The sequence below is a fragment of the Amphibalanus amphitrite genome, unplaced genomic scaffold (assembly GCF_019059575.1).
Source record: "Amphibalanus amphitrite isolate SeventyFive unplaced genomic scaffold, NRLGWU_Aamphi_draft 001714F_arrow, whole genome shotgun sequence".
Classification (NCBI taxonomy): Eukaryota; Metazoa; Arthropoda; class Thecostraca; order Balanomorpha; family Balanidae; genus Amphibalanus; species Amphibalanus amphitrite.
The window spans coordinates 91642-119320 of NW_024883207.1; the positions used below are offsets into that span (position 1 = coordinate 91642).

Below are 27679 nucleotides of genomic sequence, written 5' to 3' on the forward strand. Positions count from 1 at the left end.
CGAGATTTTATACTTATATTTTGCTTTTTCAAGAAGGACGCTGGATATGCTTAAAGATGTTTTAGCGTCGAAACCCAACACAACATACATTATGCTTGCAACATTTAGGGCCAAAAATATATTTTATTCGCCCATGGAGTAATATTCGCGGCGGAACAAATACATAAATATTGATTTATCATTTCCTTCAAATATTCTACCAATAAAATATCTAACATGTTACAGCAAACATCAATATATGGTACAACGCCATCTACTTTAAACCAAATCAATGGCGTGCGATCTTGTCAGATTTAGGAGAGAAACGTCAATGCATTGAAAAGAACCGCACTCATAAATATAGGAACATGTAATATTTATATTGAACTAATTTCTTTATGTCTACAACCGATAAGCTGTAACGAGTTACGTCAATGAGTGCCGTTCTTTTCTACGCATTGAAATGGAGTCTCTGTACCAAACTGTATAAGCAAATAACTACATGTCCGACTAGCATTTCGCTTATAGTAAAGCTTGTGCTTAGTGTTTCCACTGTCTCTAATCTGATGGTCCTCTCGCCCGCTTGTTTGTTTAACTTTACGTACAATACTGGAAACAGGACCTAGATATATGCCATACGAATCGGCACGCAGCTATATACTGCGTATCACATTCAAATTTATCATCTTTGCTAGTTCTCGTTCATCGGCATGTCTTCGTTCTTCCGGCGAGCCGAGAAGAAGTGGATAAATCACCTTGACTATGCGTGCGATCACAGGAACCGCTGGCAGCGGTATAATCTTCTGAGATCAGTAGACCCGAATAGAATAGCAGCAGTCACACGATAGGATTAAATTCTACCCTACCGATACCAGAAGATCACCAGAAGATCACCATCCCACTGCGCGGGCAATTCTACCGCTTTCAGAAGACCAACTTCTCCGCCTCGCTGGCTACCACACCGCCTCTCCTACCATTTTCTGTCGTCTCGGTCGGCGTCTACCGTTTTCAGTAGCTGCGCCCGGTGCCGTAGAGTGAGTTGATCCAGCTGCGACGCACAGCCTCCAGACGACCTGCCCTCAGGCCGTTTTCATCGACCTGCTCCGGCACACTGGGGCGCTCCAGTTCGAATCCGCCCTGAAAATGAATGAATAAGAGGTGAGCATTTAGGGGATTCACACGGGTTTTTAATGGTTCAGGCATAATTCACCAGTATAACGCCTTTTGGGGCGACTAACGGAGCGAGCGAGAGGGTGGGCCTTGCACGTGCGAAATTTCGAGGGGGTACCTCCAACTGACTTGTGCACGGCACCCTACTAACTGGTTTCTAGCGATGTGCCAAATTTGGGCACAATCGGCCCAGCCGTTCTCGAGATCTGGAAGCGGCACCCTGCACGTGCGCACGTGCAAAATGGGTCCCAACTGACTTGTGCACGGCACCCTACTAACCGGTCCCTAACCGTGTACCAAATTTGAGCGCAATCGGTCCAGCCGTTCCCGAGATCTGGAAACGACCCCTGCACGTGCGCACGTGCAGCAGCACCCCAACTCTGGCACATGTATATGCAGTGCCTAGTGGGTGCCTACCTACATGCCAACTTTCAGCACAATCGGCCAAGTAGTTACCGAGATATTGCAACAATTACAAAACTGACACCTCTTCGTTTTGCACGTGGCACGTGCATAAGGGGTCACCCACATGCATCGGGAATAGTCCAATACTTGGTAGAAGGAATGAAGCTACCCTACAAAAATTACCGCGTGTAAATCGGTCAAGTGGTTGCTGAGATATAAGCCTCGCAAAAGCGTGACCACGGCCGGCCGGCCGGCCGGCCGGCCGCTCATACTCAGAAATTTCCGTTAATCTAAGGAAAGACTACGCTCGCTTCGCTCGCTCCGTAATTAACGGTACAACATATACAATGCATATGTGAATATGCGCAGATGGGCCAGATTTTAAATATTTTTATTCATTATTACGGAAGAGTAAGGTATAAGGGATTCGAAGATATGACAGAAAAAAAGGTTAGGTAAGCTGCTCAATCTTGTGTAGGATTATAATTTGTAACTATTGTTCGTTCAGTTCCATTGGACGAACCAGATCCAGTTCAACAAGATCATAGACGGTGATTCTCGTTTTCAATCACCCCATGATGGATATCATCCCAGGGTTGAGTATCACCTAGGTCACAATTAACCCCCTCGTTACCCTGCTCCAGTCCACAGCGCGGCAGCCGGCCCGTGACGACCCGTTTGTACAATAATGTGATTGGGCGCGTGTTTGCGAGATTTGCCGTCATGTCTTTCTTTCTCATATGGGGACCCTGATCCTGGAATAACACGTGTGTGGATAGGGCCTGTGCCGCAAATAAATAAACAAGCAAAACGTAACAGCCGTAACGGTAGCGGTAACTCGGGTGACCCCTGAATATATCCCCGAATGAAACCCTTCTAGCTCGCCGTTCACCAGCGGAACTAATTCTAGCCCTCCCCGCATCCCCTCCCCTCTCCCGACGAACGGGACGGGACCTCCCCGGTGGATCTCCAAAACTCCGTCACGGTGTTTGGACACGGCATGTCAACGCACATCGTCTGTCCGGACCAGTCCATTGCCGGACAGAGGGGAGGTCACTACCGAGATGGACTCGTCCAAGAAGGAATTTCGTGATTTCCGTCGTTCTTTTAAGGTTTGATACAACAAAGACGATTATGTGGAAGCATCCTTTCACTATTATGATATGAAGTGTCATGCTGAACAGCAAAACATATGAAAATACCGCAGAGCCTATTTTAAGGGAATTTGACTGGGAGGGGAACCTGGAAAATTGTCTTTAATAATCCATTAACCCTCGCCCGTATTGGTGTTTCCAGTAGCGAGCGTATAGGGGGGGGGGGGGTCCGTTGGACCCTCCCCCTTGCCGTTTCGCCCCTGATCGAGCTAGAGCTTCGCGGAAAAAACGACCGTGTTGCCCGTGATGAAAGGAAGCCGATTATACCCAATTTTAAGGTCCTAGGTCATCGGTTGACCTTCCAGGTCCGGTCATTAACCCAAAAGTCGGGAAAATCGGGACCTGTTAAAGCGTCGTAAAGAGTGGCTGCAATGGTTTTTCAGGGTGCTGATCACGAATATCATGTTAATTATGATCATAGATGATGTCTTCATGCATTTAGGCCAGGTCAGGTCAGGTCAGGTCAACCAGTAAGGGTTTTGCCGGGTATTCGTAGTAGGTGGCAACCGCCTCTGACAGCTTCGTAACATGTTACGAAGGCACCAAAACTACTTCGTAAATGGTCAAATGGTTGCTTAATTCGAATTCAGCTCCAAAAACTAGCCTGGAAACATATAAAACTCGAAAATGTGATCAAAGGTAAATGATCTGACCTGACCTTCCGGTGATCTTGACACCCACCCTAATGCATGGGAGCAACATCATATCCCATGTTTGAACGTTTGAAACCACGAAAAGACTGCAAACGCGCGGCTAATGCGAGGCGACATACGCCGAATCGCGACCTCGGCCAAACATAGTGCCATGGTGCTAGGCCGCCGGTGCATCTGAAAGAACTGTGGTGCCCCTGACAAGCCTGAAGTTCCAACGACAGGCCCGTGGTGCCCCTGACAGGCCCATGATGCCTTTGCGAGGCCGGTGGTGTCCACGTGAGGCCGGTGGTGCCCCTGGGCCCTGACAGGACTGTGGTGCTCCTGACAAGCCTGGAGTGTCCCCGACAGGTCCGTGGCGCCCTTGCTAGACCTATGGTGCCTCTGGCAGGCCTATGGTGCCCCTGGCGGGCCTGTGGTGGTACCCCTGACAGGCCCAAGGTGGTGCCCCTGCGAGGCCGGTGGGGCCCCTGGCAGGTCTGCGGTGCCCCTGGCAGACCTATGGTGCTCTTGCTAGGTTGATGGTGCTCCCAACAGGCCTGTGGTGCCCCTGACAGGCCGGTGGTGCCCCTGGCAGGCCTGTGGTGTCCCCGGGCCCCAAGAGGGTGGGGGGTCATGACCCATATGACCCACCCTTAGATACACCACTGGTCATTACTTACAGACTGACTCATTTGACATCCATTGCAAAACAAGTCACAGTAGTTACGTAGTATGCTTGTCACCCTGTTCCTTTATGCCCATTTTTATAGTGGGCAAATCTCGACGACTAGGGGGGCAATTCTGTTGAGTGCGGGGGCATTTGCCCCCCCCCCCCCAGTTAACATGTTAAAATAGGCCCTGAAATACCGGGCATTTCTAAAATTCCCACGCGCGTTTCCTCCCCTCTGTGTGCGTTTGGACTGGTCCGGCGGCGCGTGTGGTCGCCCCTGTGACAGGCGGCGGTGGGTTCCACACCGGACCACCCACGTAGTACCGCGGCGGGCGGCGGCGGCCACCCTGGAGACCGCCCGCCCCACCCCGCCGCCGCCGCCGCCCAGGCGTGGTGTAATCAATTAACCACATCACTGAGAGCGGTATACTGACGGTGGGCGAAACAGCGGCGGCAGAGGAGGCGGGCGGGTGATCTTTGGGTGGTCGGCTGACACGCCCTGTGCGGGACCTGCGTGCGGTCCCCTGCGGTGGTCCCCCGCGGACCCGGTGGTCCAATGTTGGTTTCTTGGTGGTCCAATAGTGGTCCCGTGGTGGTCCGGTGGCAGGGCGTGGGAGGTCTGTGTGGTCTACCTGGGCGGGCCGCCAGTGACCCCCGGTGGTCGCCCCTCTGAGGTGTCCCCCGTGTGTGTGTGACATACACCTTCGTGGTGGGCCGGGAAGTAACCCACGTTGGCAGGGGGAAGGGTAATTAAGGTGACCGTAAACTGGCAGCCAATGTAAACATAGGGGAAAGTTAACGGTCCTGTTATTAATCGGTTATAAGGCTTCGATCTCTGATATAATATCTTAATGAGAGGATGTTTTGATACAAAGTAACTTCTTTCGATCCTGATGAGCTATGGATAAAATCATTTCCAGACGCCGGTCGGCAATGTTTTGCTATATCAGCTGCTACAGAGGATAAAATCGCTGCATCGGCACAACCATAAAAGGAATCAAAACATAAATAACAATGTGTGCTGCATGAAAACACGTAGTATACATAGGCTTTTGGTTAGCCCTTTGATAAATATTTTTCGATTTTATTCGGGCTTGACTATACAGCACACACTCCTTTGCAAGACAAAAGGTTACGGCTTTACCTGAGCGGTTCGAAGCTGCTGGTAACGCATTGATAGCAAGAAAAAATGTGAATTTAGACTGAAGGCACAAAAAACCATAACGGCAACACAAAGCCAAATTGATTGTCTGTAGTACCTTGTTAAATATTCGTGATGAAACGCCAAGTCACAGAGATTTTAAAAGGTCGAGGGGTCAGGGAGGGCATTACAATCGATTTCGACTGACCATTATATTTTATCGAATAAAATAGTATCAAGTTCACTGGTCAAATGGACAAAACAGCCGACTGAAGAAAAAAAATCAAAACAGCGGATGAAACAAAGCAACTCAACCATCCAATGAGGGAGATCGTCCGATAAAAAGGCGATCTCGAAAGATGTTACCTACCGACAGCCCACTGACCTCAAAGTTCGCCTGGCTGCCGTCGACGCCGGCGGTGGCGCTAGTGTCGTCCTCCAGTTTGAAGTGCGCCACGGCCGCCTCGGACTGCGGCGCGTTCACCACGTTGACCCGCTGTTTCTGGGAGAGGTAGCCGGGTGCCGAGACCGTGACCTCATACTCTCCGGGCGTCAGCAGCCGGTAGTAGTCGCCGTCACGGACTGAATGTCACAGAAAGGTCACAGAAGGGTCATCGAAAGTTATGTGAGGTGACCTAAGGTCACACGAGGTGACCAGGGATGTCTTCTGAGTCCACAGAAGGTTACACATGCACAAAGTCAGCACATGCTAGAGAATGTCATGAGCAAATAACGGCATCTCACAGGAGGATATCATGAGGGTTTGCAGAGGCCACGACAAGTCAACAGGTCAGGTAAAGGGTAACTGAAAAAAACGCATCGGGTTATACAGTGGTCCTAATCTAACATTATACTAGCCTAAAAATTATCATGTAGCTCCCTGCAGCTTCATATGATTAGGTTACTGCTGCAGAGCGTAGCAACATGAGACACAATAAGTCAGACAAGATAATATTGCCTCAAAATGCTAATAAGCAATAGTTCATTGTCATGGTACTTACATGTGGTGACGTCATGGTTGATGTCGTGGTTTCGGCTCATGGTATCGTTGATTTGAGTGATGTTCTTGACGTGCACAATGGCGCCGCCAATGGGTCGGTTTTTGGAGTCTGTCACCAGACCCTTTACTCCGGTGTGAACCTGTGGAGGCAGAAGGAGGGCCGATTGAAATTCACGAGCGCAACGGCGAACTAATTATAGGATTGAGTTAGGCAGCGGCCGCCGCAGTGCATACCTCTCAATGTTTAATCAGGAGCATTGGATACACGACCCCACACGCGATGAGAAATTTAAACAGGCGGTTATTGCCAAAAATAGCCAAACGTATACTGAATTCCCATGACGTTTTCCGAATCGGGAACAGAATTGGACTCATATCGAGCACTGGCAGATGCTGAACGAATAGTAATGAAGGCTAGTCGGAATTAACATTCCGCGGGGCAAGCTTCGTCGCTAAAATTATGGCTAGCAGTTCGTAATAAAAAGCGACCGCCAAACACATGAACATTCATTTCTATGGACGTAAATTATTGAAGACTCAATGTCGAGTTATGCTTAGTACAACAAAACAATCATTAAATGAACAATCAGTGAAGAAGCGTTTTGAGTGATTCATCGACAAAAAAAAAAATCCAACGAAAAACTCGTCACTCGATATTATGAAGATGATGGCGATCATCAGTCGCTGATGGCGATCACGATCACGATGACAGACCTGCCAGATGAAGTTGATGAGGGCGGGCAGGTTATCCTTCCACTCCTGTTCGAGCACACTCTTCGGGGGGTATTTGTCGCAGCCCAGCTCCAGCGTGATCTCAAAGTCGTTCGACGCCAGGTAGTTGAAGTCCTGCATGCCTGGGGACGACAAGCCAGTTGGATGCTGTTTATTTCAGATTGTGTGGCGAGGTTATGAGTTTTGATATTACGTTTCGTTTATGCAAAAGGGCTGATGGAAGCAGCGACGCCCTGTGATGTGAGCTCATTTCATTGACGAACTAATTTTGGTACAAACAGTGTGAGAATGACCATAAGTTTGATAGATATTCAAACGAGGGCTGACTAGGGCAATATGGTGCTTATTGCAGTTATTTCGGTCACGTGTAACAGAGTTTACAGTTGAAACGGTATTAACTATGAATGCTGGAAATCATCCAGCACTGCATACTAACCCCATTCTTCCTCCCTCCCTCTCCCCTCCCTTCTCCTTCCCTCTCTCCTTATCTCTTCCTCTCCCCAGCACCCACCTCCTGCCACGGTGTACCAGGCGGCTCCGTTGGTGATGCCCCCAGTGCTGGAGAAGTTGTGGGAGCCGACGCAGGCTCGCGTCTTGGGATCTCCCATACGCGCGTGCGACTGGGCGTACGCCAGTGCCAGATGCCTGGGAAGGGAAAGGCAGAGTCAACATGGCGGCGCATGGAATATGACAAGCCAGACACTCGCTTTTCTTGAATTCCGAACCAGGAATGACACTAAAGGATGAAACAGCCATGATACCATGCGTAAAGTTCACAGGCATATCTTGAAAGGTCATGCATTAACGTTTGAAGGGTTTCGACACGTAATGCTTCTCGCCTGAGGATGCTTCATTTAGATTGTCATTATAAATCATGTCGAAAATTTACATTTCGCATAAATGAATGTGCAGAATCCAAACGTCCATGAGTGTCAGCAAATCCGGGATTCGCCTTCCTGCTTTCGAGAAATAAAATAAGAAAAAAAAACGAGAAGGACGCCGCGTATAAATATAACTGTAAGTACACAAAATATAAAAGAGAATAAAATAAAAGCACTGTTTGAATATACAATCAAATAAAGAAAACCAATAACCAGTACCTCTTACATCATTTACACATACTGCGCGTTACGTAGGTAGGTCGGCCAAAGCTAGCGGAATGTATGGGCGTGATATATCAGACACAGATCCATGGAGCCTTTGATTAAATCTCCGCAATGACACGCTCCATTTGTGAGACAGTTACTCTCCATCAGTGTCTCTCCTGACAGAAAATCCCGCAGAGATTTAGTCCGTCAAGACTGCGGGCAGATCACTCGCATTGTAATGGATTCAAACCATAATTGATAGAACATCCTCTATTGATTGATTCGTTAAGGTGTCCAGAACAGATATTTCGCAAGGGAAGTGTATTGAATAGACCGTTTCGGTTTCGTTGAATGACAGTTTATTTTGTTGTGCAACGCACTTTACGACCTTCCGTGGGTGAAAATACTTGAACGAAATCGTTAAAATGAAGCAATTAGATAAATAAAGCGGCTTGTCTGAAGTTTGGTGGTCTGTTAACCCGCGCGGGGCTGGGGTCTCCAGCCGAACGCGCGGGGCTGGGGGGGGGGGGTAAATTTTACCCCCCCCCCCCTGTTATCTCCCGAACTAATGGTCCGATTTGGAAAATTCAAACGCCAATCGAAAGGTCTCATCACGAACTACTAAAAACATGTACTTAATTTAAAGTTTGAGGTCAAGGTCAAGGTCAGGTCAAGGGTACAAATTGCAAGTTTCTATAGTATCGGCCTTGCACCGTAGTTGCCGAAGAATGGAGTCATGGACTGAGACTGATCGCCCAAAACGTGTTCTTAGGCTACCAAGACAATATTAGTTGCATACAATATCATTCAGAGGTCAAGGTCAAGGTCAGGTCAGGTCAGGTCAGGTCACCAAAAAACAAAATATAGAAAAGGGCATGTGCGACACATGTTTTATGGGTCATTTTACTCATAGAATTCAATAGGCACACTCAATAAGTGATATGGACCACCTCTGGATGAATTTCAGGTCGAGGTCAGGTCAAGGTCAGGTCAAGTGAGGTCAAATTTTGAAGTTGGTTGTTAAGGCCTAAAAAGGTGTCTATCTGATGCAGTTTTTCACGGCGAATCGAATGGTGCTATTTTTGTTTCCGTACGAGGTCTAGAACTTCCAAAAAAGTCATTTTTCAAAAATTTTGTGTGTCGTGACGTCATAAAATTTTGAATAACTCCCACATTTTTGAACCGATTCTTCTAAAATTTGGTATGTAGGTGCACATAGACCACTTCTCTGACATATATTCCGGTTTTTACGATAGACTGAAAATTTTGGATTTTATAATGATTTTCTCCAAAAAATCAGTTTTTTGAAAAAATTTAGGCCAAAATCCAAAATTTTCAAAAAACCGAGATAGCCATTTGATAGACAAAGTAAAATTACGTATATCCTTTTTTGTTAGGTCTTGATTCCTTTAAAAATGAAGATGTTAGCGGCGTTTGAACTTTTGCCGTTTTTGAGGCGAAAATGGCGAACATGACGTCACTAAAACGTCAATTTCTCAAAAATTTTCTGACGGATTTCGCTCAAATTTTCAGGGAAGGTGTCAAATTGATGTAAAAAAAGGTACTGAAAGTTTGGCGGCGCTGCGCGACGCCGTTTTTGAGATATCGTAAAAATTCGCGAGGGGGGGTAAAATTTACCCCCCCCCCCAGCCCCGCGCGGGTTAAATAAGACACGAATCAAATTCTCCCCAGAATGGGTAGTAAGTGCCAACAACTGACATTTTCAGTCGTAACGTTAGGATCATTAAAGGGACCCTCCCACCTTAACATTAGTTTTGAGTTGAGATAGCCAAGTTTGCGGCCAGGCTCAGAAACCACCATTTATCCTGGTCGCAACCCCCGCAGCTTTATGGTGTTCAAGAAATTTCTTCCCTTTACTTGCAGGGTGGGACCAGCGTGGTCCCTATCTCTTAACCATTACGGGAGTCTGATGACGTCATCAGGCTTTCGAACGTCCGTTAAATGTTTGACTAAAACGTTTTGTAGCACGCGGTGGTATATGCTGCTTTGCGCGCAACAAATGCCGCACTTTCAAATAAAGTCGCTAGGAACAGCGAAGATCCCAAAAAGTAAACAAAAGTAAACGTCTAATATCTTGAAAACCGGTGAATATTTTTCGATGAAATTTGGTAGATATTCGTTTTTCCTCTTTCTGAACCGAGCGACATCACTTTCATGCCAATTCATTAACTTTTTTGAAGGTGGGAGGGTCCCTTTAATGTCAAAATCTGAAATTCAATGTCGCACAAATGTTACATGGTAGCAAACTGCAACTAAACCCCACATTAGAGCTCTGCTCCCACACGCAGTCGTTACATTAGGCTTGACCTTTCACGCAGACACCGAACTTCCCCGAAAGCCGAAGTGAACAAGGCGCTCGTTAAGCTAACATTACAGAGCACATAAACTTGTTGGCTGGTAAATTCGTCAGCATGCTGCGTATACGTTAAAGACGTTATGACGTTATTAATTTCATATAAGTTATAACATTTTATACTAACAGCTTTCACTATATTTCAATAGCACCCCCAGGATGCCACGAATACTATTATGTGAAATGAAAGCAATGTCTATGGGTTCCTATTTCGAATTAACTGTAACCGCAGGTTGTTTCTTCATTAGACAAACACTATTCGTTAGAATTGTATTTTTCTATTGAAAAACAGCCGGAGCAGTCCTTCACCGGGCTATGTTTTAGCGGTGGTGTCCCACTCACCTGAAGGTGTTATCGTCGGGCGATTTGGAGTAGTCGGTGGGCGATCCTGTCCTGGACTCGTCGTACGGATAGTTAGCCACCAAATCCCCGCCGTGCATGTTGGCGGATAGGACGAACGGCTGGTCCACGATGTACCGCATCAGGGCCATCGTCTCCGGCTGGGGCTGCGCACAAAAAGAAGAATGAAAAGGGGTGAGTGGGTAGAGCAAGATGGCGGACGTCACGTCACGATACAGAGGGTGATGATGTTCACGAAGGTTTTATTTTCAATGCTGTGTCAGTCAATGAAAAAATGCGCCAGCTACCACATGTTGATCGAAATGTATGATGTTTGGCACCAAGAAGTACCAAGAAGACCTTGAAAGAGTAATTTGGCAAAAAAGCGGTGAAATCGAAGTTTACATAGTCGGGAAAATCACCGACTCACATCAGTCATACTTTGCAAAAGGCCCACATTCCGCGAGAAAACGATGTAGCGAATGCAGCCTTCTCAAAGTTCACCTTATGACCAACTATCAACGGCTTCAATCAGGAAGTTTTACCAAGTGCAGATGGGATTCATAATTAACCAGCCTCAAAATATCCCTTTGAAACTTTCATTTCCGCCGAAAGGCAATCATCTCAGGCGTCATATTCCCGGTCATTTTCAATGAGTAGCGGCGCCGTCTCAGCTCTCAAGCCTTGACAGTATTTTGACGGGTAAATCATGATCATGCCTCAAACTCGGCAGCACGATGGCAAACTTGACCGGGCTCTCCCAATTTAGCAGCTATGTAAACTTCGGGGCGATTTCCGAGTTCGAGCGACGCAGATATCTCTTCGCCGAAGTAATCTTCCAGGATGGGACCAGTTTTGGACATATTTGCATGGACATGAATTGATTTGATTACATGTCGATATTGGTCACGTTGAGTGCATGCATCTATGCAATTATTCATGGGAACTCTTATACTGACAGGAGCTCAATTTCGGCGGCCATCAATGAAACGAACGCTAAAATAGATAAATAAATAAATAAATAAATAAATAAATAAATAAATAAATAAATAAATAAATAAACAAACAAATAAATAAATAAATAAATGTGGAAAATGCCTGCAAAACAACTCTCGTCACTAGTCATCAATCATGTAATGCATGCGGTTATCAGTTTAGGGTAAAATCAACATAAAACGGCTCAGCAACGCATCCAAAATACATAAAGCACATCACTCAATGATAAGCGCATCCAAAATCGCGAGCACTTGCATCGCACCGCTGAGCGCAAACGTCAACCACGGCCACGAAGAGAAATCTAATTCCATTTCAGATCAAATAACGCCCCAGATCCTTCTCACGCTATCAGCAAATTCAATCTCTCCGTGAAATCATCAGTTCACCGACCGATTTAACGGATGACTGCACTATTTCATCGTGAGATTTGCTTCACTTCCAGCGATAAGACGCGGACGAAAGTTTGATGGGTTCAGGTGAAGGGCAGAGGTGAATTCAATAAGCAGTAGCGACTCAGCTACTTCAGAATTTGATGGGTTGCTGATCCCTTACGTCCATAAATCGGAGTGGAAACCGATTAAGTCCGAAAAGCGTCAGTGAGAGACATAAAATATTTACTGCCCCAACGTTAAATAGTCGCATTGTTTCTGTGTGTCGGAACTTAAAAACAGACAAATCATCGAAAGCCAATAATGGTTTTCCAACGGACAAAATCACGTTAACTTGTCTTTTACCAGGGTGTCGCTGTTTTGAGAATCCGCACCCTTAGTCCCATTATGGGCTGAAAGCTACATCTCTTAGGACCAGCTGAGCTCCATTTGCAGTATCCACTGTTCGTGTTCTTGCTCATTGTTGCATAACATTCTCAAAGCAACAGCGACGCATTATGGGCTTCGTTGACGCCAGAAGCCCCACAAGCGGAAAGTCTCGTGTGTCTTTCATAAAATCCTTACCGCTTCACTCCCATCACAAATACTATAAATTCAGTATGTGAGGCAAGGTGAAGTCCACATTTACCTAATTATCGCAAACAATGATGACGGCGAATGAAGTTAATGTGTAGCGCAGAGGCGACCGTTATAGTCTGAGGGCCGGGCTAAGATGTCGCAACCAGCGGAGCCGGGGAATTACTTGACACATAATGCTGGTAGCAATTTCGGCTGGCAGGTCAGGAATTGGTGATGTGGGAAAGGCTGAGAGGACTAAAGGTTATCGAGCTCAGATTTTACCGTATACCGCAAGAAATGACGAATCATAAAAAGAAAAAACGCAATTAATATTAATTCATTGCTCACTGTGGTAATAAATAAAAAGAGTAACCAAAAACTGAGCAGCAAACTGACGAAATGAGGTCAAATAAACGCAACAAAGGGCACTCTCCGCGAAGCCCCAAGCTTCTACTATTCCCGCGTCACCAAACTCCTCTTTTCAGCGCCCCTCACCAGATGATCGAGTCCCGTCACGAGATCCTCAGGTGATTGTTGGCTCCGATCTGATGCTCCTGTAGACGGTACGCCAGCCGGTCCAGGTCCGGGAAGTCTCGGTTCAGATCCACACGGTTGGCGTTGGCCCGACCGGTCACATAGCCGCGGTGCTCCTGGAGAAAGACATCGTGTTCGTGAATAGGGGATTGTGGAATGATGCAAGGAAATATGTGGAAAGTGGAAAAGCGTGTTTGCGTAGGGTATTTCCTTTTTCCAGATATTCCGATGGGGAATCTGCAATAACAAGAATACTCGTCAAAGTATCGAAATCAATGCATCCCGGCGAATCAATAAGGGATAACTCATAAACAGCGTAATAAAAAACTTTTTACGGACATTACAATTACGCTACACTCAGCGTTATTAGACACAATTAAACTAACTGATATAAAAGAGGCTCGTATATTGCCCAAACTGACAATTCTCGACGGCCTCAGCTGCAAACATCTCATAACTGTAAAAATCAATGTCCATCCTACAACATAGCATGCAGTTACTCGGCCACTTCTTGTGAGAGCAAGAGTCAATGCCTCACATAAGTTCACATCACATAAACTTTTCAACTGAAAGAGCAAGCCTTCTAAGTCAGTAAACTTTTCAAAACTTTGTTCAGGAGCAGCCCAGCAACCACTAGAACTTTCTGTTCTCTCTTGAGACGAGAGCACTTGACTTTGAACAAGTCGCCACGGAGTCGTATGGCACAGCGACCGTGGTTTTGTGATACTAAAGAACCGGATACTGAGAACCTTAAAAGCACGCTGAGCGAAATTTGAACAAACCCATGGTCTATAGAGCCTGATACTGAAAAGACTGTCTTTTGCTAATTCTTAAACCAATGACAGCTTGTTTCTGGGATCACTTAGGCCCATATCACTTAACACTTAGGCACATTTATCACTTGGATGGATCACTATCCAATCACTTAAAATCCTTATTAGATCACTTAGATCAGATCACTCAGGCACACTAGAAATCCAATAGAGGGACCTAAAGCATGCATTAAACCCTTATAGTACTGCTGCCAGGACTGCTGAAGACTTGCGCAGCTGAAGGGCTCGGAACTCTTCTTACCGATATCTATTAGCAGTGGGCACCCAAAACCTGTCCAATGTCCCTTTGAGACTCCGTGGGCCTCGTGACTGAGCTTACCGATCTGGTTGCGATGTCCCATCCGTCTGGGTTCATGGTCGGCATCAGATGGATACGAGTTCTGGCTAGTAGACGAATGACCTGAGGGAGAGAGAGAGAGAGAGAGAGAGAGAGAGAGAGAGAGAGAGAGAGAGAGAGAGAGAGAGAGAGAGAAGAGAGAGAGAGAGAGTCAGTAGAGGTTACCAAAACTCCGAGACATGTGACATTCTAACTAATGAATACGGGTCTGACTGTGGCCATCTTATCATTAATTTATTTTTACGTCTGAGGTAAGCAGCTGCAGGACATTATGAGAAAACTCCCTAAAAACTATTGGCCCTGGTGCCGCTTTTGGAACACTGTCGTTTTATTAGACGGAAACAATGTGAAACTCGCACAATATTACTGGCATAAGATTGGGCAATTCTTCGCCGCTAAATATGTCTCTTTGGGGAATGAATACCAAGCACTGGTATGAAAGATTATCATACCTACGCAACACAATATCATACACTGTTGTTGCGTCGTTACACTGGTCCAAGAAGCTCATCAAGTGTCCCCCCCCCCTCCCCCTCCCCTCCGTACTCAAATGTCACCACTCGCGTTCAAACGCGCCTGCCGCCGGTGAGACACTGTGCGTCGATTTTGCAACCATAGGACCGCAGCTGCCTCATGGTCGCCCTTATCGGGTCATTATTTTCGGTCACCCTCATCGAACCCAGCGATACACACAACTGTCATGGCAACGAAGGACTGGTTCGTGACAAAATAGAGACGGTATTATTGGTAATTACTGTTTGGAAGCAGAATGTACCGTGCCTTTTCGGTTATACCTCCCGGTGTGTTCTATCACTGGCTACATCGCTTTCATTTAATCAACCTAATTTTGAACTAACTTAATTGAGTGTAGCCTTTGAGAGAGTTAAGGAATATAGATATAGAAGTAGGCACTGGGCAGTTCTCAGATAGCTACGCGTCTTTCGTTTTTTTTTTTTCGGCTAGATGCTGAATGGCTGAAGGAAACTAAGTGTAATCTGCCATATCCCTCGGCCAGCAAAGATAATGATCATGAAATAAGAGCCGGCGCAAATTACGGCTTCTAGGATTACGTCAAATTACCAACGGGTCGGCGTTAGTGTACCCCTGACGTCATTGGATCTATTTCCACCCTGTCTGTGGTCAAAAGACAGTCTATCGAACGAGATGGCGACTCCAGCGCCCCTTAGGCCGTGAGGAAGAGATCAACGCAACGTAAATGAACCAAACGCTTCGGACCAAGCGCAAGGCCACACGTCCTAAACCATCAAAATCAACAGAGGAGTTATTATTACCGATACGCGACTGCAAGCACCGATTTTCATTTTCTACGGTAGCCGCCCTAAGAGTCCCCGTCAAGGCTCTGGTTCTCCCGGTGTTTACCTCGGGGTTATCCTTGCGATATTCCTCGCAGAGATAGTCGGCTAGTTTGAGCAGCAGCTCACGGCCCAGCACCTCGTTACCGTGCATGTTGGCGATGTACCGAAACTCCGGAACCACTGCGAATAAAATACAGAATGTCATACAGCGTGTTTGTAATGGAAAGAGGGCAGATGTGACTATCATATTACTTCAACAATTCAGCATACGATTAGATTACGAAGCAAATGCGTCTAACGCATTCTTCATAAAGCGACCCGGGGCTGCACAGAGGCCGATGAAGATGATGATTAGAAATATTTGGTTCCGTGCACTGTCGAAATGAGCGGACTCGAAGACGCATGCGATAAGAAAGTTATTTCATTGAAGTACTCTCAATAACCAACGCACGGGAGAGCGTACGAAAACACGAGCTTCATAACAACGCTTGGCGAAAAAAGCAAGCTTTAAGAAGACAAAATATTTACATTTTAAACATTTAAAATTCTGAATGTTAGCCATAAAAGAAAGGCAACAAAAATAAATATACCTTGGATTGAACTTTGATTGGTTCTCGTCATGAAAATAAAAGGCTCTGAATGGACATAAAGCGAAGCGTAAAACTTTCTAGAAATCGACGACAATGCTCTAAACTCACAACCGTTTTCTGGGCTCGCTACTCACGGGGTGTATGCTTGGACGGCTGTTTTCCAAGGACGATGACCGCCAGCGGCACGCCTCGAACTGACGTCTCCGACAGCTCGTACACATCGAGATGTCCGGACATCGCGAGTGCACGTCCTCCAGGATCTCCAGCAGTTCGGTGTTGTCGTGGTGCCGGAAGACGAACGTCTCGCCGGGCTGACGGCGGCGGCGGCGATGGCGGCCAGCGCGGTGACGACGCGGACTGAGCCATCGCGCCGCCCGTCCACCGGCGGCTGCAAACTGGACCGTATGGCGCGCGGACGGCCGTCGCCGCCGCCGCCGCCGACGCGTCGTTTCTGTCGCGCATCGGCTGTGACGTCACAAATCAATGCCGTTGCCATGGTAACGCCTGGAGAGGCCACCCACGCACCGGTAAGGCCAGGGTGGTTTTGTTTGAACGAGGCAGGGCTCAGGGTCAGGTCCGTCGGCAACAGTATCGCTCGCAACACCGGCCGTTCCATGCTCGTCCCTGGCTCGTCCTGTGCAGGCGGCGCGGCCCCCACTGACGTCACGTGGCGATGACAATGAGTTTACACGGGGTGGTTTGGGTATCCTATATCACATCCCTCGCCAAACATGCGTGAGGCAATAATCGCCCCAGTGGGGAATCACTTGCATGCAAAGGGAGACAGCCGAGATCATCAGAGAGAAAACAGAGGGGAAATGCATGACACGAAATACGACTCAGGTATGGTGTTGATAGCTTACCTAGGCGTTATGTCGGCTCACCGCGAGTGGACGAATATGGCACGGGTATTCAGCAACTAAAAATTACTTACCACCGAGTTTAAAATGAGTTGCATTGTCCAGGTCCTCGTTCTATAACAATACCATTCACGGGTATATAACTTCGAACAAAAAATGTCTAACATTACAATAAACATGCCTCTCGCCTCTCGGTTATAGCCAAGAAATCTTTAACCGTTCCAAAATGAAATCAACCAACAGTAATTCCCAATAGAATAGGTGTATGGGACGTTCACAAACAAAGCAAAGAGTCTACTACACCTTTTATAAAGTCACGAGGTACGAGAACCCAAAGATTGATGGTACGCATGCATTCATTCGCAATTTCCTGAGTCATTAACGTCAGGAAGTCAATTCATTACGGGGTCATCAATATAAAGTTTGGCATTAGATCATTCTCATAATCATTATTCATTACCCTTTAGCGTTCCTACCAAGCACACAGCGCAAGGGTAGCAAGATGCAGCCTCGAATGACTCCTCGCTCCAAAAGCGCAACGAAGCGCAACGAAGTCCAAGCATTTTCGATGGGTACGGGAAACAACGAATTAGCATCTGATAGACCCTTCTCTGCTAATTTGTTGTTTTGAAATGAATGAGAGAATGAGAACAGCTCAGCAGCTAGGTCAGAGCCCTTCATTTATGTATTTATTTATTTATTTATATATCTATTCATCGCAAAATATTTCCCTTCTGTATCTTGGCTGCATATGGCGTGGTTGAGTCATGCGCTGGTTGAGCGCCGAGTTACACACAAAGCGGCGTTGAAGTCGCCATGGTAAGCCAGTCTGTCCCGCCGAACAGGGGCGCACCGCGGCACAGTCTACCTTTCAGGCGTTCACTTTCGGCTGAAGGCACCGCTGCATTGCAAGGATTGCGGGGCCGGGGACGAGAGTCAAGTTTTATGAAAAAAGGCAACGTAAAATTGGCCAAGACCAACTTCGATGTGTCATCTCATTTCTTTTAGTTACAGAACACGGATAGCAGGGCAGAAGAGAGAGCGGCCGCCGCTCAGATGCGATATCCGAGTCACATTCGTGCAAAGTGTTGATTTTCTAATAATTTGTTTCCATTTTACGCTTGATCTACACAACTAAAAGGCGCTTACGACATAAGTGCGAAGTGTTACTCAATCAGGCAGGATGGTCATCAAAATAATCTTAATATCAACTAAACGAAACGAGCAACGAAATTACGCATTCGGTGCTTATTTCCATCTTACATAACACCAAAGTTACCTCTCCTTAAGCTTCCTCTGATTTAATTACACCCGAAGCATTCATCTCTCATTAGTCATTGATTGGGTTAATCGAAACCACATTTCCTGAAAGAACGCCATACGCTACTAAGAAATCGTTAATTGCATCAACAGAAACCTCGTTTTTTCCATCATCAACGAAAAGGCAACCTTGCATGGGTCGCAAATGTGATCAGTGACCTTTAAAAAGACGATATATCAGAGCATTGGAAATGCCACCCAAACCGACATAACACCAGGAAATACATTGAATTACCGCTTGCTCGGATCGCACGAAGGGCGGACGTTTATGAAAAAGTGCTAGACCTAGGAAATGGATACGTCGCCCCACACCAATCTCTTCAGCCTACATAACCGCAGGTTGTTTGAAAAGACAAACACTGTTCGTTAGAATTGTGTTTTTCTATTGAAAAACAACCGGAGCAGTCGTTCACCGGGCTATGTTTTCCATACTTGGCAGCGAATCAGTACAACTTGATACCAGCCAAAACTACTGCAACGATTTTCGTAAAAATCTCAGGGTATAGACTTTCGAAGATGATCTAGCTGATGGCATCGGTCACTGCTCGCTCAGAATTCTTTTGCGCGTGGCGCGAGCGTTTGAATTTTCGCCCATGTAAAGTCAATAGGGGCTTGGGACACTTTTTGCGCGATAGCGAATGGCGGAAAAACGAGTCAAGGAAGGGTTGGTTTACTTCCCAGCATTTTATGGCAAACACGTTCCGGTACACGCCCGTGTGCGCCGTATACGCGCCAGAATCTCGGATCACCTCTTTGCACAAGGTCAAAGTTGGAATTTTGCTGTGTCCCATGTTAACCCCGCCCTGGTGGGGGCCATTTTGGCCCCCCTGTGGTTTTCTTTAATAGCGAGAAAACGGCGGCGCGCAGCGCCGCCAAATTTTGGGTTCCTTACCGATCATCAATTTGACACCTTCACACAAAATTTCAAGTCACAGGTCACCTCAGGTCAGGAGTTATTGAGGTCAAACTGAGGTCATGCTCGAGTAAAAATGAGCAAAAAACATGACATCTTGAAACGCTCACCAATTCTACATTTAACAAGCAATTTTAAAGTTCTTTATGTGGTTGTGTAGAGAAAATACGGCGCTACAAAACTGCGATCTCGTATTTTCGAAATTTTGGGATTTGGCCCCCAAAAATAAAAAATAAAAACTCAAAAAATTTCCTTTTTTTCGAATTTCGAAAAACCGTAATGTTAGTGATAGTCCCTGCGCTCTTCGATATACATACGAAATTTTAGATCGATAGCTCTTTTTTTGGCCAAGTTATAGCGAAAAAACTGTTAAAAATTGATGACGTCAAAATTTTGAACTCAATTTTTAGCAATTCTAGACCTCGTAGCGCAAAACGGAGACCACCGTTGAACGCCCCGTGACGAGCTGCATCGAATCGATACCCATTTTATGCAAAAATATCAACTTTGAAATTTGACCTAATTTGACCTGACCTTGACCTGACCTTGACCTGACCTTGACCTGACCTTGACCTGACCTTGACCTGACCCTTGACCTGACCTTGACCTGACCTTGACCAAAACGTGACCTAAGCTGGCCCAAAAGTCTGCCTGACCCACATTATCGCATTTGTCATGTAAAATGGACCATAAAACATGTATCACACGACACTTTCATATTGCGACCCCCCCAGTGACCTGACCTCTGTGACCTGACCTGGTATCAGTGACCTCAAATAGCAAAATATGTGTTTGAAGAACATTTCCCCATCGATGATTTTCAATGAAATGCATTTAACTCGATTTTACAACGCATTTCTTGAAATGCCTTTAAACGATGAAAATTCGACCTTTGACCTGACCTGTGACGTCATCGGTTTGACCGAGGTCAATGAAATTGGGTCACAAGGTAGTTCCCCGTTGGGGCTATCCAACGCCGTTTACCGCTTGTCGCTATGTTGCGTGGTTCTCGAGATCTTAGGGGGGGGGGGCAAAATGCCCCCCATCAGACCGCGTTTAAACCTGGTATTTGACCTGACCTGTGACGGTGACCTGTGACGGGTGACGCCCGTTCCCTGAACGCGGCGTCACCCGGCAGCCGCGCGTTTCGGCCGGCCATGCAACCCACCAAATAAGGCTGACCCGAGCGACACGAGGCGGCGCGCGGCGCAGAAGGGAGGGGCGCTCACACAGCTGGGAGGGACCGGGACGGTCCACTGACCTGACTCGCGCCCTCCGTCAGCGCCGGCAGTGCCGTCACCAGCGCGTTGCTGTCGTCACCGTCATCACCCCCACTGAAAACAATTTAACCTAAGGCCGGCGAGTAAACCGGTGTTTCACGGGTACGCCTATCCGCAACCATTTTTAACCACCCTCCCAAGAGTAGGGCTAGGTCCCATTGCGGTGTACCTAGTCGTACTTGCTCTGAGGGGATATAACCGCTGTCAGCGAACATGTCCGCTGAGAGCAGGGACGACTACACTGCAATCGGACCTTACTGTACTCTTGGGAGGGTGGTTAAAAATGGTTGCGGATAGGGGTACCCGCGAAACACCGGTTTACTCGCCGGCCTTGGGTTAAATTGTTTTCAGTGCGTGCTGTCATCACCGCTCCGTCATGCGTCATCTCCCTGTCATCGCGGTGCGTCAACGCCGCCGCAGTCTGTGACCGGCGCTCGTGAGCCCACCTCAGACACCTCCCTCGCCTACACTCAGCGCTTTAAAAAATGTGAAAACGGCCGTACTGTGTCTCAGGGTTCCACACTTCACTTTGCGAGCACGTATAACATAACGAGTCCACTTCAATGCGTACCAAAATACTCTATATAGTTGCTCGCTTTCTATCTTTTTTCTACTTTATCTCTGTCGACTATCACCCTCTCCTTATAAGAGTTTCGTGCGCGAGACGTTTCACGATGATGTTAACCCGCGCCGGGCCGGTGCTCTAAGATTCCGCGCCGGGCCGGGGGGGGGGGTTTGAACACCCCCTTCTAACTCGGCTCCTGGGCCACGTAGCGACACGCGGTAAGCGGCAATCGAAAGAACGTCCAAAATAAGGACGAAAACACTTCGGTCATTTTTTGGGTCAGGTCAAAGGTCAGGTCACCAGAGGTCACCAAAGGTAAAACGTTGACTATTTCAACATTTTGGAAACTGCCAACGACTATCTCGGGAACCGATAGAGCTACAGCGCCGCGGAAAAGCGCATTCCATAGCCCTTTTACAGACCTTTCTGGGTAATGTTCTCAGATTTGACCTCAGGTCAACGGTTTAGCCTCCAGAGGGCAAAAACTCCAAAAATAGCCATTTTTACGAGAAGTGTTTTTTCGGCAATAACTTTTGACTCAAAAGAGACATGTCATTACTTTTGCCAGCATCGTGTTCCTCTCGTCGAGACGCGTCGAATGAACTATAATTTGACCTTGAAAGGTCAACTTGAAAATTTGACCTCAGGTCAAGGTCATTACCTGACCGGAAAAGGTCATGTTGCATATCAGTCGATCCGCAACGTCGAGCCAAACACATCTAAGGCGTTTTCAGCGCTCTAGCACGTCTCTATCAGAAGTTATTAGCGAAAAACTGTTAGATTCTGTTCGTGACCTGAGATGACCTCGGGGACATAACGAGGGGTCACAGTTGCCATTTTCCGATTCAGTTTGTCAATTTTACCTACATCTCGATGTTTGAGAGTGTCTAGAATAGCGTTCGTGCAAAACAGACGCTTTTCAATTTTCTCCCATTGACTTATAATGGAGAGGTCGCAAAATTGACCTGACCTTAGGTCACCGATATCGAAATTCCGAGAGATACATTTTATAGATACTGTTGCTCTAATGAATCGCTGAAAGTTTCAAGGCAATCGATCAATCGGTGTAGCTAAGAGAGCATTCTTATCTTTTCTGAGGTGAGGTCACTTGGCGTGACCTGGTGACCTGACCTAAGGCGACCTGGGTCTGAAATTTTTTGACAACATGTGCGGAAAAGATGCACGAACAGGTGTGCCAAAAACGGCGGCGCTCCGCGCCGCCGTTTTTGAGATATCTGCGAAAAACCGCAGGGGGGGTGTTCAAACACCCCCCCGGCCCGGCGCGGGTTAAGAATAAAGCAGGAAGATGATGTCTGAAAGTAATTATTTAATTGTGCATTTTTGTCACATGAAAATATGTCTGCTGATATGCAGCACACACCCATTGTTGTGTTGAACTTATTAGCTTTTAGTAAAACGTGCTTCCTGGAGTGAAAAAACTTGCACATTTTTTTGTGAGAGAGATGTTAACCCTCGCCCGCACATGGGGGGGGGGGGTTGCCACCCCCCAGGTATAGTTTTTTCTGCTCTGCACTCAACATTCTTAGAGCTAGAAGGCTGATTTTTCGCATAGCTGCTCCTCTATCCTTTCTTGATGTTCACTGAAAGTTTCAAGTTCCTGTGGTTTTTGGTTTCGGAGATATGACCTTGTTTTTCAGGTCATGTCATGACCCAAATGACCAATTCTCAACATCTTGCGTTGGCTATGGGCCTTGTGAGCTTTTGACACCTTGATTTCGGCCTTTTTTGCCATTCTTACCTCCCACCTATCGTGGGACATGTTGTTCGACGATGTACAGATGTCAAGGTCAGGGTCAAGGTCAACCTAGGTCATCCAAAATAATTGCGTTTTAGGCAATCTGAATTTACTTTTCGTGATGTTTTTTGACTGCATTTTTGGTAAAAGCTTCTCAGATCATGATTTCATGTACCTAATATGGACACATAAACAATCGGTGCACACATTATACACACAGACACACACAGACATATAAACACATATCATTGACCTTGACCTAACTTGACCTGAAATGACATCAGCAGCAAAAAACTGGTCGGGTAGTGTGACAAAGAGGTTCTAGCTGGCTTGGCACCAGAAAACGGCATCGTCATCGGTATATGTTAAGCAGCGCACTTGATATCCAGCGGTGACCCAAAACAGCAACATTTTTTTAGTTTGACCTGACCTGGAAGGTCAATGACTGACCTGAGAAGGTAAAACTGGGTATCATTGGATTTGTCTCTTCCCAAAGAATCTTTTTTATCGTTACCGCGAAGCTCTATCTCCAACAGGAACGAAATGGCGCAGGGGGGCAACCCCCCCCCCCCCATGTGCGTTCTAGGATGGGAAAATGGCATGTGCGGGCGAGGGTTAATTGAAACAGATATTAAAGTTCTTTGTAAAAGTACTGCGTTCAGGGGTATCGGCGAGCATGCATGTTGAGTGATGCGTACTTGCTGGACAGACGAGGCGCGAAATGTATTCCAACATCGAACAGCTCTCCGCCTCGCTGACAATTTGGTACTGCCCCGATAGCCATCACACGTCGTTGAACATCGAAACTTGAAACCGCACTGAAGTGTTCTAGGCATGTTCCTCAACTCGCCACCCGATGCTCCCGGATCTGGGCTTTAAAGAGATCCTATAGTGGTCCTGGTGTCTTCTAAAAACATTTCGTACTTTCTGCCTCAACTCCGTCAAGCGATGCTGTGCGTGATCGCCGGAGTGAAACAATGTGATTCTACCGTACTGTTTTAGCAAATAAATTTTATTTTTTGATTCTTAAATTGCCCTTAACAAATGTTAACCACACAGGTCCCAGTAAGAAAACTGTGCAAGCTTAAAAAATTATTCCATCGGTTCTCAAGTTATAAGCATAGGTCATAAATGACCCAACCGGCATTAGAATAGTCACAAATAAGGAGTTATCACGAAAGCCGATTTAGCTCGATACCTTATTGTGTATACTGTATACCGGTCTCAGCCAAACAATGTTAACCCGCGCGGGGCTGGGGGGGGGTAAATTTTACCCCCCCTCACGAATTTTTGCAATATCTCAAAAACGGCGGCGCGCAGCGCCGCCAAACTTTCAGTACCTTTTCTCACATCAATTTGACACGTTCCCTGAAAATTTGAGCGAAATCCGTCGGAAAATTTTTGAGAAATTGACGTTTTAGTGACGTCATGTTCGTCATTTTCGCCTCAAAAACGGCAAAAGTTCAAACGCCGCTAACATCTTCATTTTTAAAGGAATCAAGACGTAACAAAAAAGGTTATACGTAATGTTACTTTGTCTATCAAATGGCTATCTCGGTTTTTTGAAAATTTTGGATTTTGGCCTAATTTTTTTTCAAAAAACTGACTTTTTTGGGAAAATCATTATAAAATCCAAAATTTTGAGTCTATCAAAAAAAAAAAACGGAATATATGTCAGAGAAGTGGTCTATGTGCACCTACATACCAAATTTTAGAAGAATCGGTTCAAAAATGTGGGAGTTATTCAAAATTTTATGACGTCACGACACACAAATTTTTTGAAAAATGACTTTTTTGGAAGTTCTAGACCTCGTACGGAAACAAAAACAGCACCATTCGATTCGCCGTGAAAAACTGCATCAGATAGACACCTTTTTAGGCCTTAACAACCAACTTCAAAATTTGACCTCACTTGACCTGACCTTGACCTGACCTCGACCTGAAATTCATCCAGAGGTGGTCCATATCACTTATTGAGTGTGCCTATTGAATTCTATGAGTAAAATGACCCATAAAACATGTGTCGCACATGCCCTTTTCTATATTTTGTTTTTTGGTGACCTGACCTGACCTGACCTGACCTGACCTTGACCTTGACCTCTGAATGATATTGTATGCAACGAATATTGTCTTGGTAGCCTAAGAACACGTTTTGGGCGATCAGTCTCAGTCCATGACTCCATTCTTCGGCAACTACGGTGCAAGGCCGATACTGTAGAAACTTGCAATTTGTACCCTTGACCTGACCTTGACCTTGACCTCAAACTTTAAATTAAGTACATGTTTTTAGTAGTTCGTGATGAGAGCTTTCGATTGGCGTTTGAATTTTCCAAATCGGACCGTTAGTTCGGGAGATAACAGGGGGGGGGTAAAATTTACCCCCCCCCCCAGCCCCGCGCGTTCGGCTGGAGACCCCAGCCCCGCGCGGGTTAAGAGGCACTGCATTGCAATGCTTTGCAACGTCAAATTGGCGGGGCCGTTGATGCCAGTGGCAGGCCTGTGGTGCCCCTGACACTGTCAGGGACACCATAGGCCTGAGAGGCCTGTGGTGTCCCTGGGCCCTGACAAGCCTGAGGTGCCCCTGACATGCTTGTGGAGCCCCTGACAGGTCTGTGGTGCCATTGCTAGGTTTGTGGTGCCCCTGGCAGGCCTGTGGAGCCCCTGGCGGGCCTGTGGTGCTCCTGCTAGGCTGCTGGTGCCCCTGGGTCCTGGCAGGACTGTGGTACCCCTGACAAGCCCGAAGTGCTCCCGACAGGCCCGTGGAGCCCTTACAGGCCCAAGGTGCCCGTACGAGGCTGGTGGTGCCCCTGTGAGGTCGATGGTGCCCCTGGCAGGTCTCTGGTGCCTCTGGCAGGTCTGTGGTGCCCCCTGGCAGACCTGCGGTGCTCTTGCTAAGTCGATGGTGCTCCTACAGGCCTGTGGTGCCCCTAACAAGCCTGTGGTACCCCTGAGAGGCCCGTGGTGCCCCTCGGCCGGCCGAGTCGCCGGCCCGCCCCGGCCCGCCCCGCACAGGCCCGAGTCGCCGCCGGCCCCGCACGACCGGTCGGCTCATGATATCCCAACATCGCAGCACTCGGCCTGTGGTGCCCCTGTCAGGCCTGTGGTGCCCCTGATAGGTCGGTGGTGCCCCCGGGCCCCAAGGGAGGTCATGAGTGACCCATATGACCCCCCTCCTTTGTATCCGCCACTGGGATCTGATCACAACCCCCAGAAATAAGTAATCGTATAATCATCAGTTGCTTCCCTTGTATTCAACATACAAGAAAATTTACAACACTTTTGCCGGCTGGGTCATTTATGACCCAATGATATTTATCGAGGAAAAAAAGTTATCCGATGGCGACAAGAAGGGCAAAATATACATCATGCCTTTTTCAGACAAACTCAAATGCCAGGTGGACGATCATTCAACAGATAGTAAGGTGCAAACATAATATAATATTACTTTTTGGGGCGGCGTGCCATTGCCAGTGACCGGCGACTGTGCAGTCCCGTCGTCTTTGGCTCCAGAAACTTCAGTGGACGAGCTCACACAAGTTTTATGCGGCTCCGACGCTCGCCACTGAACCCACAAATCCAACAAAACACACGCACAAGTTCCTCAAAGTGCCACTTGCCTCCATTGAGAAAAATCGTTAAGGTTTTGCTTTTGGGTCATATATGACCCAAGCGGCATTATTAATGGGAATCGAAGCGACGGTTGGCGGAGACAAACAACAATAAGCAATTAACGAGAAGCAATGAACGAAACACACACATTACATTAGTGCGAACAGGAGAAAAATAATGTGTGTCTGCCCAAAGTCGGTACACACGGCGCGGCTAATTCGGCGCAAATCGAGCGTCAGTGATTACACAAACACACCCACACTCCAGCGGTGCGTATTTACACAGTGGCGAGAGCGGCAGCTTCCGGCTGCAGCCACAGCAGGTGACACGGCGAGGGGCGGCCGGTTGGCCCGGCCCCACTCCCGTCTAATACCCATTGAGCTGGGGCCACTCGACCCACGCGTCCTCCCACTCGCCTGTCACCCGCTCGCTGCAGGTCGCCGCCACCCGAGCGGTCAGTTACTTTCTGAGAAGGTCGTACCCCGGCCTCCCTCCCTCCCTCCCCGTTCTCCGTCGGAGTGGCAGCGGCCGGCGGGCGACGGGTCCTCCCAAATTTGTCACCAGGCCGCCGAGGCGTCAGAGCGCGGCCGGGGGTAGAGCCGCACGCGGCCGTACCGGGCGCCGCTCAGACTCTGCGGCTCGGGCGGCGCCGCCGGCAGCTCGGGCCGCTCCAGCATGCGGACCAGGTCACGCAGGTTGTGGTCGGCCGGACGGCCGGCCGGCCGGCTCTGCACCAGCTCAGTGAGCGCCGGCGTGGCGAACTGACGCTGGTGCTCGCCCGGCCCGTTGACCACGGTGCCGAAGGTGGGCTGCGGCCGGTGGCGCGGCGCGCCGTACAGCGGGTTGTGGCGCAGCGTGTCGTGCACGCGGCCCAGCAGGTACGGCTCCTGGTAGCGGGGCACGGCGTTTGTGCGCACTGCGTTCCGGTGCTGTCGCTTGGAGAGCTTCCACATGGCTCTCAGCTGCTCGCAGCTGGGCTCGCGCGGCGCATACGAGTTGTACGGCACGAACTGGTTGCGCTCGCGCTGGCGTTTCTCGGGCGGCGGCTGCGACTGGTCGGTGTCGTGCTGGGTGCGCGCGGCCGACAGCAGGGTGGCCAGCAGCAGCAGCAGGGCGCTGAGAGGCAGGCGGAGCCCCAT

General features: G+C 47.7%; 1 protein-coding gene across 1 annotated transcript; it reads right to left on the minus strand.

Moving 5' to 3' along the window:
* Positions 1-27679, minus strand: LOC122374799 (carboxypeptidase E-like). The gene is given in 14 exon segments (XM_043353781.1): positions 1-1116; positions 5537-5733; positions 6153-6291; positions 6866-7005; positions 7395-7528; positions 10688-10851; positions 13123-13149; positions 13152-13277; positions 14314-14394; positions 15712-15827; positions 16372-16458; positions 16461-16548; positions 20592-20664; positions 27102-27679. Coding segments are annotated over 14 exon segments (2079 nt in total). The 3' UTR covers positions 1-987.